The sequence below is a fragment of the Varanus komodoensis genome, unplaced genomic scaffold, assembly GCF_004798865.1.
Source record: "Varanus komodoensis strain SLA01 unplaced genomic scaffold, ASM479886v1 scaffold4, whole genome shotgun sequence".
NCBI classification, from domain to species: domain Eukaryota; kingdom Metazoa; phylum Chordata; class Lepidosauria; order Squamata; family Varanidae; genus Varanus; species Varanus komodoensis.
Genome location: NW_025335941.1, coordinates 48,711,506 through 48,726,568, shown reverse-complemented (window position 1 = coordinate 48,726,568; position 15,063 = coordinate 48,711,506). Strand labels below are relative to the sequence as shown.

The 15,063-nt window shown below is 43.5% G+C and overlaps 1 protein-coding gene across 2 annotated transcripts in view; it reads right to left on the bottom strand.

Annotated features, from left to right (window-relative positions):
• The window catches only part of CRYL1 (crystallin lambda 1), a 58,453-nt gene that overhangs the window by 10,637 nt on the left and 32,753 nt on the right, over positions 1-15,063 (bottom strand). For both annotated transcript variants that reach the window (XM_044441671.1, XM_044441670.1), the window contains exon 6: positions 7,139-7,244. In XM_044441671.1, coding sequence (XP_044297606.1) covers positions 7,139-7,244 — 106 coding nt within the window. The remainder of the gene's footprint in view (positions 1-7,138; positions 7,245-15,063) is intronic.

Sequence of the window (15,063 nt, the reverse complement as noted above, 5' to 3'; positions counted from 1 at the left end):
TCCCTAATCAATACAGTCCATACTCACCTAAAGATAACCTCACTCTATTAAAGGTAATGGCAAAATTGGATTAAAAAATCTATTTGCCTTGTTTCTTTCTTTCTGTTTTCCTGAAATGCAACTGTGTAGAACAGTTATAGCCCCTCCTGCCCTCGATTTCCATTCTCACGTTTATTGCTGAAAACAATTAATTCATATTTTCAATTCAGTTACTTTTCTATGGAATCAGAATTCCCTAACCTTTTGTATACTGCAACATTGAGTAAATTAAAGAAAAATAACCACTGAAAAGTGCTGATCCCATACCTCTGTTTTTATGGCTGTTTTTAAATAGTAAAGTCCACAAAAATATTAATGGTAATTTCTTGATGTGTAGATCAGCCTTCCACATCCTGATGCCCTTCAGATGTGTTGGGGCTGCAGTTCCCATCATGGCCAATATTCTTACTGGCTGGGGAAGATGGGAGTTTTATAAAAGAAGAAAATGATGAAAAATAGCAGATGAAAATAAAGTAGTGAATTATGAACTTCAGCAAAGGTTATGGCAGTTTCTCTTAAAGAAAAGGGATGAAACTCCTCATGAAGTGGCCACAACAGTGGTTGAGGAGGTACTGAGGGTGGGAATCTGCTAATGGTATGTGTCTGATGCTAGGGGAGGATTCTTGCCAGTATTTCCTCAGCTATAGGAGGTTCCTGAACTGAGACTCCATGCAGGCAAAGTGCCCATCTGTGTGATGTACACAGGCCACAAAAAAAAGAACTACTGCCTAGTGCTGTAAGGTTTGCAGTGTCAGCATTTTAACAGGAGAAAGGAGCAATTACAGGAAACAAATTTTTTTATTCCCATTTGCCCCATTCACGGTACAAACTGTGATTCAAATGTGAAGTACTGACTATAAACAGTCCTGCTGGCATAAAATGGGCTGAAATATGAAGAGTTTATGCTGGTGGAACTGCTCATGGAAGCATCAGATTCCACCAGGGACAGTGCCCAGCACAGCACATCTTTGAACAGGGCCCGCTCCTGCTTCTGTTTCTACAAGTGGCCAGCCCTGTTGATTCTCTTATGCAAGCAGCGCCTCCTGTTTCTGGATCAGGGATTCTGGAATGGGGCTGGTTGGGAGAGCTCAGCTGGCATGACCTGTTTCAGAAGCAAGCATTTCTGTTGGTTTCCGGTTTTCCCTAGAAGCATTATACCTGTTTCACAAGTTGTGAGCACTGTTTGAAGAAGGGGAATGGTGCAGCTGACTGCTCGTGGCAACCTCCACTGGATAGTGCCCAAAATCCCATACACTTTCCCCCTAAAGTATTTTGTAGGATTTTTTTTAAATGCAAATGATTTTTAAATGGTCTCAAAGTAATTCAGAAAAGTTGAAAACAAGCATATAATCTTACCATATAATGTGAAATCTCAAAAGATTAGGCACATACAAAGGAGGTACTTTGTATTACACTGATGCTGAGATAGGTAAATGAGAAAATGGCCCTAGCAGCACTGTATTGCTGCTGGGGTTTTCACTAAAAGATCTGATTTCATTTCTTTTTTCAGGGCCACTATGCCAAAATGTTAAAATGTTCAGCTGAGGATAAGAACTTGCTGGGCCCAAAATCAACATTCACCATTATCATAAAGTCAATTAGATATTCTTATAATACTTCCCTTGTTAAAAAATGTTGAGGGCTTCCTTTCTGTCTATCACCATTCAGTTCTCCTGTTTCTCTCCCTCTCTGTGTTCTTGTTGACTTGCTGTTGGCACTTGTTCTTTAATCACAAGTCTACTGGCACAATGCCATATGTTCAGTTCAGTTGAATGCAACTGCAGGGTTGTTATGGTAGAGCAAAGGCTTTTACAGTACAATCCCATAGATGTGTACTCAGAAGTAAGCCCCATTGACTTCAATCAGACTTGCTTCCAGAAAAAGTGTTTCTAAAATTGTAGCTTTTAACAGTATCTTTGTGAAGAGCACCTGAATACATTCATTCCCCCGACAATGGTGAATGAACTCTGGGATAGTTTGCATACAGAGAGTGAGCGAGCATATCCTGAATTAGGAAAGCTGAAGTCCTTGAAGTAACGATGAATTAGCATTATTTCATCATCACCGTCTTCCCACTTGATTAAATCAACCAGGCAAAACAATAGTAATGATTGCTCCACGTCTGAATAAATCATACCATTGTTGATTCAATGCAGCTTGTTCTCCATTCTAGATGAACAAAATTCAGTCTGTTCTCTTTTCTATCATCCTAATGGCACAGCAAGTTTTATTAGTGGACTATATCCAATGTTGACTCAACTCAGAGTAGATCCATTGAAATGAATGACACTTACATTAACCAAACACTGGCTACAGCCTCATAAATTGTAGCTTAACCCGCCGGACGCAGCCTGGGGCCGGCAGCCTCAGGCTGGTGGCTGAAGGGCGATGGCCAAAGGACGGTCGCTGCCATTTGTGGCCGTGTGGGGCCGGCCTGGTGGGGGGCTAGGTCGGTGGGTGGAATTTCATATTTGGGGGGTAGACGGGGAGTTTTACACTGTTTTAAGTTTTATTGTATTTTAATTTGTTTTTATGGAGTCATCCCAGGCCATGTCGACGGTTGAGTTACCTGGGGAGCATGTGGGCGCCGCCATTGGGGTGGTCACGGGCAATGGACGTTACAGCATAGAAGAAGGAGAGACAGATGGCCGACAGCTATCCCTCCTTCTGGTTTTACCCCCAGCCAGAGGGTTCCAGGTAGTCTTGTCAACCGCCCCCCGGGCCTGACAGTGCTGCTGCTTAATGCCAGGTCGGTCCACAATAAATCTTCCCTCATCCATGACTTGACTGTGGATGAGGGGGCCGACCTGGCTTGCATAAGAGACCTGGGCGGGAGAGGAGGGGATGTCGCCCTCTCTCAAATGTGCCCGCCTGGGTATCTGGTTCAGTACCGTCCATGCCTGGAGGAGAGGGGAAGGCGGGTCGCTTTGGTTTACCGAGCCTCCATCTCCCTCACGGGACTTCCAGTCCCTTCGAGGCCGGGGCTAGAGTGCCTCTACTTGGTGTTGGGCGACCAAGACAGATTGGGGATTCTGTTGGTGTACCATGCACCCTTCTGCCCAACAGTCTCCCTGCCTGAGCTGAAGGAGATCGTCTCAGACCTGGTGTTGAGGAACCCCAGGATGTCGGTCCTGGGGGACTTCAATTTCCATGCTGAGACTCGTCTGACCAGGGCGGCTCAGGACTTCATGGCCTCCATGACGGCCATGGGGCTGTCTCAACATGTCACTGGCCCGACCCATGAACATGGACACACTCTGGACCTGGTTTTCTCGACGGGCAGGAAGAGGGTGGTCTGAGGGTGAGGAATTTATGTCTGACACCCCTGTCCTGGTCAGATCACTTCCTCGTGAGGTTTGTGCTCGAGAGCGACCTCCCCCTCTGTAAGGGTGCAGACCCAATTGTGTGGGTCCACCCCTGGAGCCAGATAGATCCGGATGGATTCTTGAAGGCCCTGGGGGAGTTTCCGGCTGACAAGACTGGTGCTCCTGTTGAGGCTCTGGTCAAACTATGGAGTGGGGAAATGACTAGGGCTGTTGACACGATTGCTCCTAAGCGTCCTCTCCCGCCAGGCAGAGCCCATTCATCCCCTTGGTATACATCTGAATTGTGGGCGATGAAGCAGGCTGGGAGATGTCTAGAGAGTAGGTGGAGGAGATCACGGAATGAATCTGACTGAACACACTTAAGAGCCCATTATTGGGCCTATGCTGTGGCGGTGAGGGCAGTGAAAAAGAAATTCTTTTCCGTTTCCATTGCCTTCTCAAAATGCTGTCCGGCGGAGCTTTTTCAGGTGGTAAGAAAGATCTGGTTCCACCCTCGAAGGCCCGCTGTGACGACTTTGCCAAACATTTCAGGGAGAAAATCGCTCAGATTCGTCACGAGCTAGACTCTACTAGTGATTCAGAGGCTTCTGGGGAGATACCAGTGTCGCCGTCTGGTCCAAAATTAATGGATGAATTTCAGTTATTGTGGCCTGATGATGTGGACAAGGTGCTTGGACGAGTACGTCCCACCACTTGCCTATTGGACCCTTGCCCATCTTGGTTAATTAACAATGCCAAGCACAGGATTGGGACCTGAATCTTGGAAGTGGTTAACGCTTCTCTGAGGGAGGGTCGGGTACCTGCCCCTTTAAAGGAGGCGGTAGTCCGACCGGTCCTGAAGAAAGTGTCACTGGATCCAGAGATGGCCATTAATTATAGACTGGTGGCCAACATCCCATTTCTGGGCAAGGTGTTGGAGCGGATGATGGTGGGACAACTCCAAACACTCTTGGAGGAAACTGATTATCTGGACCCATTTCAGTCCGGCTTCAGACCTGGGTACAGTACTGAATCTGCTTTGGTCGCCCTGTACGATGACCTGTGCAAGGAAAAGGACAGGGGGAGTGCATCCCTGTTGGTTCTCCTGGACCTCTCAGCGGCTTTCGATACCATCGACCATGGTATCCTTCTGGATAGGCTAGCGGGATTGGGGGTTGGAGGCACTGCTTTGCAGTGGTTCCGCTCCTATCTCAATGGCCGATTCCAGAAGGTGGTGCTGGGGGACTATGGCTCTGCACCTTGGTAGCTATGCCATGGAGTACCGCAGGGGTCCATTTTGTCCCCTTTGCTGTTTAACATCTACATGAAACCGCTGGGAAAGGTCATCCAGAGGTGTGGCCTGCAGAATCATCAGTATGCTGATGATACCCAGCTCTACCTCTCATTCTCCACCAATCCAGGTGAGGCAGTGGCTGTGCTGAACCGGTGCCTGGCCGAGGTAATGGGCTGGATGAGGGCCAATAAACTGAAGCTCAATCCAGACAAGACGGAGGTCCTGTTGGTTGGCAGATTGGGCTTCGGGGAAGGTGAATTGAACTTAGTGCTGAATGGGGTTGCACTCCCTTTTAGGGACAAGGTCTGCAGCTTGGGAGTGTTTCTCGACCCAGAGCTTTCACTGGAAGCTCAGGTTACAGCAGTGGCGAGGAGCGCTTTCTTTCAGCTTTGGCTGATCCATCAGCTGCATCCCTACCCGGAGAACGACTGCCTGGTGACCGTGACACACGTATTAGTGACTTCCCAACTTCCGTAACGTGCTCTACGTGGGGCTGCCCTTGAAGACAGTCCAGATACTTCAATTGGTTCAAAATAGAGCTGCCAGGCTGCTGACAGGGACTGGGAGTTATGTTCACATGACTCCAGTTCTCTGTCAGCTTCACTGGCTTCCCATTGAAGTCCGGGCCCAATTCAAGGTGTTGGTGATGACCTATAAAGCCCTTAACGGTTTGGGTCCTGGTTACCTGAAGGAGCGCTTACGTCCATATATGCCCGCCCGCCCCTTGAGATCAGCGGGAGAGGCCCTTCTCCGGGAACCCTCCGTGAAGAAAATTAGGAGGGTAAGTACTCGGAGGAGGGCTTTCTCTGCGGTGGCGCCCAATCTATGGAATGCGCTCCCCAGAGAGGTCCACCTGGTGCCGTCCTTATTTGCTTTTTGGTGCCAGGCGAAGACCTTTTTATTCAAACGTTATTTTAATTGTTAATATTATTTATTTATTTTATTCTTTGGCCAGGGCAACTTAAATTATACGGTTAAATTATACTATTTTATACTATGTTATTTATTTATGATTGTGAGCCGCCCCAAGGCTTCGGCGAATGGGACGGCATAGAAGTTCTCTAAATAAATAAATAAACCTGTATCTAAATCTTGTATGGTAAGTAGCTCTTTAATGAAATACATGCTATTGCCATAGTGATGTCAGGAACAGCTTTTGGAGATTGGCGAGAGCATCTTGATAGCAAAAACCACAGAAAATCTGGCATTCTTAAAATACAAGCTGTTAGTGAAATGATGCTAGTGAGTGGTTTCTCAAACTGGATGGAGGATGCCCAACCTGTTAAGGATGGGACTGCACCCTCCTGGAAGGAGTGGATAGCTTGGGGGTCTTCTTGAACCATCTGTATCACTGAAGGCTTAGGTGGCCCCTGTGCCACAGAGTGCCTTTTACCAGCTACCCCAACCTGGACACAGATAGCCTGGCATCAGTAATGTATGCTCTGGCAGTCTCTAAATTAGATTGTTGTGATGTTCTCTGCATTAGGCTGCCCTGGAAGACTGCTCAGAAGCAGCAGCTTGTGTAAAACATGGCAGCCAGACTAATGACCAGGAGCAGAATATCTGAACACATAACTCCAATTTGGCCCACTTGCTTTGGCTACCTTATGCTTTCAAACACTATTCAAGGAGCTGATTTTTAATCTACAGAGCTTTACACATCCTGGAACCACAATCCTTGAGGAAGCACCTCTCATAACTGAACTCTACCTAGAAATATGATCAGTATCTGAGGCCTCCCTCCAAGTGCCAACTCCAAGGAAGGCTCGGAGGACAGCAAAAAGGGAGAAGGCTTTCTCAATGATCTCCCCATTATGGCCCACCTGGCACCAAGCTTGTCATCTTTTTAGTGCCAAGGCATTTAAAGATACTTAAGGATAATCTAAAGGCTTGATAGGATACCCATGTATGGTATTTTTTAATATCCTTGTTATGTATTAAATGTTGTTGGATGATAATTGTTTTAAAATTATTTTTAAATTTTGTGTTATTGCACTTTTTGGTATTACTTCATGTTCCTGTTTAGGAACTGTTGTAAACTAGTTTCAACTATTAGATCATGGGTCCTCAAACTATGGCCTGGGGGCCGGCTCTGGCCTGCCATGCCCATTTGGACCCTCTGCGCCCATGCATGCACGCGCCCGCCACCGCTGCCCACCTCGCCCCTGCCTGCGCCCCCACACCTCACCTCCACTCGCCATGCCCGCCCACCTGTCCACCCGTGCCTCGCCTCACCTTGCCGCACACCTGGCCTCAGCACGCATGCCCGCACATGCCACCCCCTCGCTGGCCCGCACGCACCACCAGCACCACCTTTCTGGCCCGCGCCCAGCACTGGCACCTTTCAACTGGCCCCCTGGTGGAAAATTTTGAGTACCCCTGTATTAGCCGGTATATGAGTTAAATAAATAAATAAAATTATATTCTTGATATTATGCCCTGAACTGCTTGCCTTTAAACTCCCATACAGAAACCTTACTGGAAAAGAAAGATTACATACCTTCTGCATTGAGGTGCATTGTTTCCAGAGGCCCCATAAAAGCATATCGCATTCCTAAACCATCAGACATCACAAGGTCCAGATCAACAGGAGATATTATTCCTTCCTGTATGGCAAGAATATTAAAGAACTGCACACATCATATTTTCGTTTTTGTTCTATAATCTCTTCAGGTTTAGAGAATATCTTGAAAACAGACATGTAAAAATCATTGTAAAACAAGTCATTACTAGAGCCTTCATTATTAATAAATAATTATACTAGTCAAATCATAGAAATAGTAGGATCAGAAGGGACCAAGAAGGCCATCATGGCCGGACGCCAGTTACACCATCCCACTAAGATGACTGTTCAGCTTCTTCTTGAATATCTCTAGTGTGGGAGAGCACACAACTGCTCTTGGCAACTGGTTCCACTGCCATATTGTGCTAACAGTTAGAAAGTTCTTCCTTGTGTCTAACCTGTACCTGGTGTACTGTAGTAGTAGTAGCTATGCACAGAATATGAGGAATAAAGGAGTCAAAGTTAAAGCCAATGCTTTGTGCCTGTTCAACAGGATGGATGGTAACATAGTTAATAGTTAAAGAAAGCATATGCACAGGGGAGGCTTTGGAAGAGAGTTTTGGTCTTTGAGATGACAGTAAAACATTGCACAAAATTACACTGGTCTACAAGAAAGGCTTGGAAATGAAAGTAGCTAAATTTTACCAGAATTGGGTCACTAATAGTAAAATTAAGTCCTGAGTATTAATTGGCTCCAGTTTCCAAGATACAGCTTCAGGTCAAAAATTGCATCAAAATAATTCAAAATTATGAGGGGGATGTGCTATTATGCTCCAAAACTTTTTTCCAAAATGTAATATAGCTATGAGAATGGTGCCACACCAATCATTATAAATTTATCTTTTTATTGATATCAGTAACATAACTTTCATTGGTTTTTCATGTAACATGACATCAGCTGCACCCTGCTCATTGTCTTTATCATCATCTGAGTCTAGAGAGTAGGATTCTGCCAATCTGGAATTGGCAAGTCCTCACCATGTGGTACAGGACACAGCGTGGATGGAATGTTTGGATATTCCACGGTCCACTTCTTCCTTCGAGATCCCTTTTGCAAATGGGGGAACCATGCAAAAATAACAGTCGTTACTATGATTGGTGGGTTCCCTCCACACCATTGAGAGTGTGAAAGGCATGGACTTTTTCTTCTTGTTTAGCCAATGACGCAGATAAGTTGCACATGGAATACAACAATAATGAGGGGCCCAACTCTTTTCCTGATCCCCTATTTTGCACCCAAAATATAGGTGGTATGCCTTTTTTACCACTGCCATCATACTGCACTTTTGAGATGCAAATGTAACCTCACCACAAATGTACCAGAATTTATCTGTGTTGTTTACACAGTTTCAAGGCATCTTGGCTTCTGAGGGAAAATATCACATAACTATTCCTTGGAAATGTTAGGCAATGACACTTTCACAAGCCACCAGATATAATTGTATGATGAATAGATCTGACCAAGACAAATGTACCTTGCAATAAAAGAACAATAAATTACAATTAGGTAATACTCTTTAGTCTCAAAGTGAAGATAAATTTATACACTTCCATGTGGTACCATTTTCATTGTTCTACCGTACTTTGTCAAGAAATTACGAGGCATCATGATAATCAGACACCTCCTTCCCTTGTAGGCAAATGTGTACAAATCTTTATTGCGAAATATCTTGAAAACTTTAGCCAACCAGCACCATTATCACCTGATTTCTCTAGTTCATCTAATCAAAATATGTGAGAATTAGCACATTTTATCCTGGAAGTCAATAATTTCCCAAAATTTGTAGACCAGAGTTATCAGAGAGACAGTTGGAGAAGTAGGATTGGAGTTAGGTGTAAGAGTGATCAGAGCACCTACTTTCAATATTAAATGGTTTATTTTTGATTGTTAAAAACAAATGACCATTTTATCGGATGTGGTAGCTGCAATGAAAAGAACAATCATTCTTTTAAAAAGACTTTACAACCACAAACCATGGTGCAGCTGCTCTGAACATTATACCTAAGAAATTGCTTTCTACTGTATGTAAGTCCAAGATGTTATTAGCAATACAGACTACAGAGATGCACCAGAGCTTTCCTGTGCAAGGGAGATTAGAGTAATTTTTATGCAATCCCTATAAAACAGACTCTAAGCAGAAGTCAACATTTTTCTTAGTGCTTTTAGTATTCTTGCTTTACAATTATGGCTTCCACAACAATACAACTTTACTTCTAAAACTATTTTAATCTTAGAGTTTTAAAATGGAATTCTGACATTATTAGTGGTGTGTGTCTGTGTACAAATCATGAAGATTAATACTGCTGGGGCAAGATGATTAAATACAGGAAATGCAGCTCTGACACTGCATTTGAAACTGGTTGCACCATATGTGCAATCTGCATGGCCTCAACATGCCCAGGTTCTTGAGTTCATTACTAGGCAACTCTTAAATGCCTGTGTGGCACATAAAGAAACACTTTTCAAAGCATTACATCCACTCAGTTACATCCACAAGGTACATTTCTAAATAAACCAACACACCCCAAAAGCCAATTAGGACAAGTGCATTATCTTGTCTGTTTCAGTTTTGTTTAAGGCCATTTTTAATATAAGCTCTTTTCCTACTTTTCTCAAATTCGAAAATACACTGGTAGCTAGGAAAGCCACATTTCACCATGCCATATAGATCCATAGATTTTGTGATATAAAAGGGAAGTACAAAAAGAAAGAAAATCTCAGCATAGTTACTACGGAATGGCTACAAACCTCAAAAGCCACATCACTAAGGAGTTTTGTCTCTGTACAACTGGCACTGCCAGTAGGGAATCATACCACCCAAAACTGAAACTGTGACCTGCAGCACCTTTTGGACCAGGAAGTAGTTGCAAATTCAGCCAGTTGTGTGGAACTGTGGAACTGTTGAGCAGCCTTCCCCAAGGTGGTGCCCTTCAAATGTGTTGGACCACATATCTCATTATCCCTGACCATCATTCATTTTAGCTGCAGCTAATAAGAACTAGAGTCTAAAGCCTCTGGAGTTAGGAAAAGCTGCTCTTGAGAAAAAACTATAATTGGCATTTGTCTAGAATCTATATTCAGTATTTCAGGTTCTAGATGTGTGTGGGTGAGCCTAGAATATATATTTAAAGTTCCTCATCTCGGATCTGTTCCAGAGAATGGACATTAAGTAACCAATCTGAAATATTTTTGTACTTATGTATTCTCAGCCTATGTTGTAAGTACCCAATGTAATGCCAGAAATAGTCCTTAATTTAATGTAATTCTTATCAATTCTGCTGTGTCCACTGGCAACTTCCTCCCTGTTCCTTTGTAGCTTTCTAATCTCAGGCACTGTACAAATGTTATCATTCAGGAAATGACTTTCTGTGCCCTTCAGCTAGCACTGCTATACCAATGTTAGAATAAAGGCTTGCAAGGACAATGGGCACCTTTGAGATAGTTTCTGAGATCTTACAGGTGACAATACTTATCCATGCTGTTAGCATTTGTGCATGCGCATGCACACACACACAGAAGGAAAGAGAGGATACTCTGGTTTTGTAATGCCACAATTAAGGCATTCATTGTATTGTGTTTTATCTTATGACTGTGAGCTGCCTAGAGGTGCTATGGCACAACTGGGTGGCATACAAATACTTTAATAAATAAATAAGTGTATCAATGGTTTTCTAACACACCTATTTTCCTAAGTCTCTGATATCCATTATACATGGAGAGAACATTGCACTACAGTTGCTGATCTGAACTAGTGAGAAAATGATGATAAAAGAAAAAAAGGCAGACTGGAACAGAAGCTTTGCAGTCCCATACACTGAGTATGGGCAAGTTTCAGGTGTGGGGAAGGGATAAAAGGAGAAATTTTTGACTTCCCTGGGGGTTTTCTCACTACCATGTAGTATCAGCCCAAAACTGATAGTGCACCCATTTTAACATAGGGCACATTATTATGGGGGTCGGAAAGAGGAATATTAATATTTCCTTTCTTCTGAAACATTCCTGAGTTGAAGTATTAATTATTCCCTCCCCTCAAAATCCTTTTCTCATCCTCTAGAAGAGGCTTGAACAGTTCCATCTATTTTATTGTCTCTCACCTTCTTTTCTTTTTTCTAAAATTGATGCATGAATATTCAACTACTCCCAATCATAGGTGTAATTGCAGACTCACAGTGGGCCAGTTTGCACATAATGCACACTAATTTCCCCACTGGGCACACCAGATTGCCAGCTGCCATTTTGAACATGCCAGAAGTGGCAGCACTTGTGCTTAGAGCTTGCTGGGTTGTGCAAATCCAGCATTGCTTTTTTTAGGGTGTAGGCAAGCCTGAAATAACATAGCTTGGGTTTGGGTTATTACATGTTGTCTGACTTCTAAAACAAGCATTCCAGGTGGTATGCAATGCTCTGGTCTACACTGTGCTTTTGAAAGCTCTTTATTTTTTAAAAAAATATTGTGCATACTTCTAGATTCAAGCTTGCCAATCCTCCCTTCTTATTTTTACTGGCCTATACCATCTGAATTCTCCATAAGAAAGAGTAATGTTATAAGATTGTAATTTTAAAAAATAAATAAATTACAGAAAATATGACTTACAACACAGTCCTATACCTGCCTAGTCAGAAGTAACTCCCACAGAGTTCAGCATAATCTTGGGAAACCGGATATAGCATTACTGCCTATCATTTTTTTCAATTTTACTATAAACTATTATACTACCTATAAACCTCAGAGGTATTCACACAGAATAGGTCAGATTCTAGAGATTCTAAAGTAGTCATTGAGGCCCCATCGGTGCGGGTGTTCAAGGATAAGCTGGACGTGCACATGGTGGGCATGTCGTGAGCAGAGCCAGCTGGTGCCAGAGGTCAGACTAGATGGCCCGGGAAACCCCTTCTGACTCGCTCTGTTTCTATGTTTCTATTCTGGTTTATTCTAAAAAAGCTGGGTACTGGTGTACAATTTCAAAAGTACATATAAAAACTGCCAGAGAGCATTTATTCAGTGTAGAAATGGAGCAGGTTTATACTTATCAGTATACCACAGTTTGCTCTTATATACAGAAGCACATGAAGCGCAACCCTCCCCTTTCTCCTGAGGTGACTGCAAGAAGACCAAACCATTGCTTTCTATTTTTAACTTAATTCAGTTTGTTGTAACATTGTACTCTGTACAATGCACATATATTAACTGTAGAAAGCTATGGCAACTCTAGACAGCATACTAAAAAACAGAGACATCACCCTGCCAACAAAAGTGCGGACAGTCAAGGCTATGGTTCTCCCAGTTGCAATGTATGGCTGTGAAAGCTGGACCATAAGGAAGGCTGAGCGCCAAAGAACTGAGGCCTTTGAATTGTGGTACTGGAGAAGACTCCTGTGAGTCCCTTGGACCGCAAGGCAATCAAATCGGTAAGTCCTAGAGGAGATCAACCCTGGCTGCTCTTTAGAAGGTCAGATACTGAAAATGAAACTCAAATACTTTGGCCACCTAATGAGAAGGAAGGACTCACTGGAGAAGAGCCTAACGCTGGGAACAATTGATGGCAAAAGAAGGGGACGGCAGAGAATGAGGTGGCTAGATGGAGTCACTGAAGCAGTTGATGTGAGCTTGAGTGGACTCCGAGGGATGGTGGAGGACAGGAAGGCCTGGAGGAATGTTGTCCATGGGGTCGCGATGGGTCGGACACAACTTCACAACTAACAACAACAACTCCTCTGAACTTGCTAGGATAACCGGCCACATTTTGAAACTGACACCCCCTCCACAAGACTTAAAACCATTTCTTCTTCATGGCCACTGTGTATCACACATATGGATGCAACTTTCATAGCTGAGGAAAGTTGATGGCAAACCTCCACCACTGCCCCAGTGGGTATGACCTTAGAGGATCCCCCTCTATTCTCTCAGTTCTCCTCGAACCATAGTGGCGGTGAGGAGCGCTTTCCTTCAGCTTCGGCTGATCCATCAGCTGCGTCCCTACCTGGAGTACGACTGCCTGGCGACGGTGACACACGCACTGGTGACTTCCCGCCTTGACTTCTGTAACGCGCTTTACGTGGGGCTTCCCTTGAAGATGGTCCGGATACTTCAGTTGGTTCAAAATAGAGCTGCCAGGCTGCTGACGGGGACTGGGCGTTATGTTCACATGACTCCAGTACTCCGCCAGCTTCACTGGCTTCCCACTGAAGTCCGGGCCCAATTCAAGGTGTTGGTGATGACCTATAAAGCCCTAAACGGCTTGGGTCCTGGTTACCTGAAGGAGCGCTTACATCCATATATGCCCGCCCGCCCCTTGAGATCAGCGGGAGAGGCCCTTCTCCGGGAACCCTCCGTGAAAGAAATTAGGAGGGTGGGTACTCGGAGGAGGGCTTTCTCTGCGGTGGCGCCCAAACTATGGAATGTGCTCCCCAGAAAGGTCCGCCTGGCGCTGTCGTTATTTGTTTTTCGGTGCCAGGCGAAGACCTTTTTATTTAAACGTCATTTTAATTGTTAACAATATTTGCTTATTTATCTGGCCAGGGCGACTTCTTTTATATTGTTATATATTTTATATTGTTAATTTTATATTGTTATTTTTGTATTTTATTGTATTCTATTTTGTGCTATGAGCCGCCCCGAGGCTTCGGCAAGGGGCGGCATAGAAATGTTTTAATAAATAAATAATAAATGGTTGTAGTAGTCTTGTTGGGAACTTCTGTCATTGCTTGAGATGATTTCAGAAACTTGCTGAGGTTTAATTCAGTCTTTTCATGTTCTGCTATTGTTTTTCTTGGCAGTGGCTAATTTTCCTTTGTTTCTTATTTTCACACTCTTTGTGACTGTTTGATCCCTTCAGGGATTATGGTGATCTAAAAATAATTGCCTTTATGCAAAGGCATCTCATATGGTAGTGCATTCCAGCCAATGGGCAGACACTTTCTCTGCTTGTTTGAGAGGAGGTTATATAGTCAATGCTTGCATGCACTGACAGCCATTTACTAAACATACCTGAAGGAACAACTCAGGCACAGTAATATTATAGAAAAACGTCTTGAAGGCAGCATGGGCACTCAGTGGAGTTTCTAAGTTATCAGTTGTTCTTGTAATGCTGACATCTAAACTGTTCAAGCCATTTGTAATGGTCAGCTTTCATCCTCTTGCTGAAAAGTTAGCATTCTTGGCCACCTGGTCTGTCAAGCAAGCTGTGTGCTTTGCTTGTCTATCCACTGGACAAGTTTTTCCATAGGAAAATGACGGTTCTTTGTCTGGATATTGCATTTCCATCTAATATGGTATCTGAGTTCCATCAAAACACTCTTCCTGTGTCCTTCCCATTGCCTGCAGACTCATGAGAGCTGAGAGAATACATTGGAACCTGCTAGGGATATGCACAGAGATCAGGGGAGAGGCTGTGTAAGTTTCCTAAAACAGATGCAGTGTTCATATGCATGAATGCACAGATAACTACTTCAAGAACTAAAGTTGCAGAGAAGCTATCTTTCTCCAAATCTGGGTCATTTCAAACTATGTTTAGCTGAAAACAGAAGCTGATATTCTACTCTCTCCTTGCCTAGGAAGATTTGCTCAGAAGGAAGATTTCCTAAACAGCCCTGTTCAAGAAACAAGTGTTTCTGTTTGTTTCTAGGGTTACTTTTATGATGGCAAATTCCACATTTTGCCAACGGTGGGTTCAGTGAACACAATAGAACCACCATAAGTGAAGCAGCTGTATTTGACACTGACAAAAGTATTACATATATAACTATGACATAAAAAGTGTGCAGGTGATGAATCCACCATTCTGGCAATATACTTTATTTATTTATTTATTTATTTATTTATTTATTTATTTATTTATTTATTATTTAGAAAATTTCTATG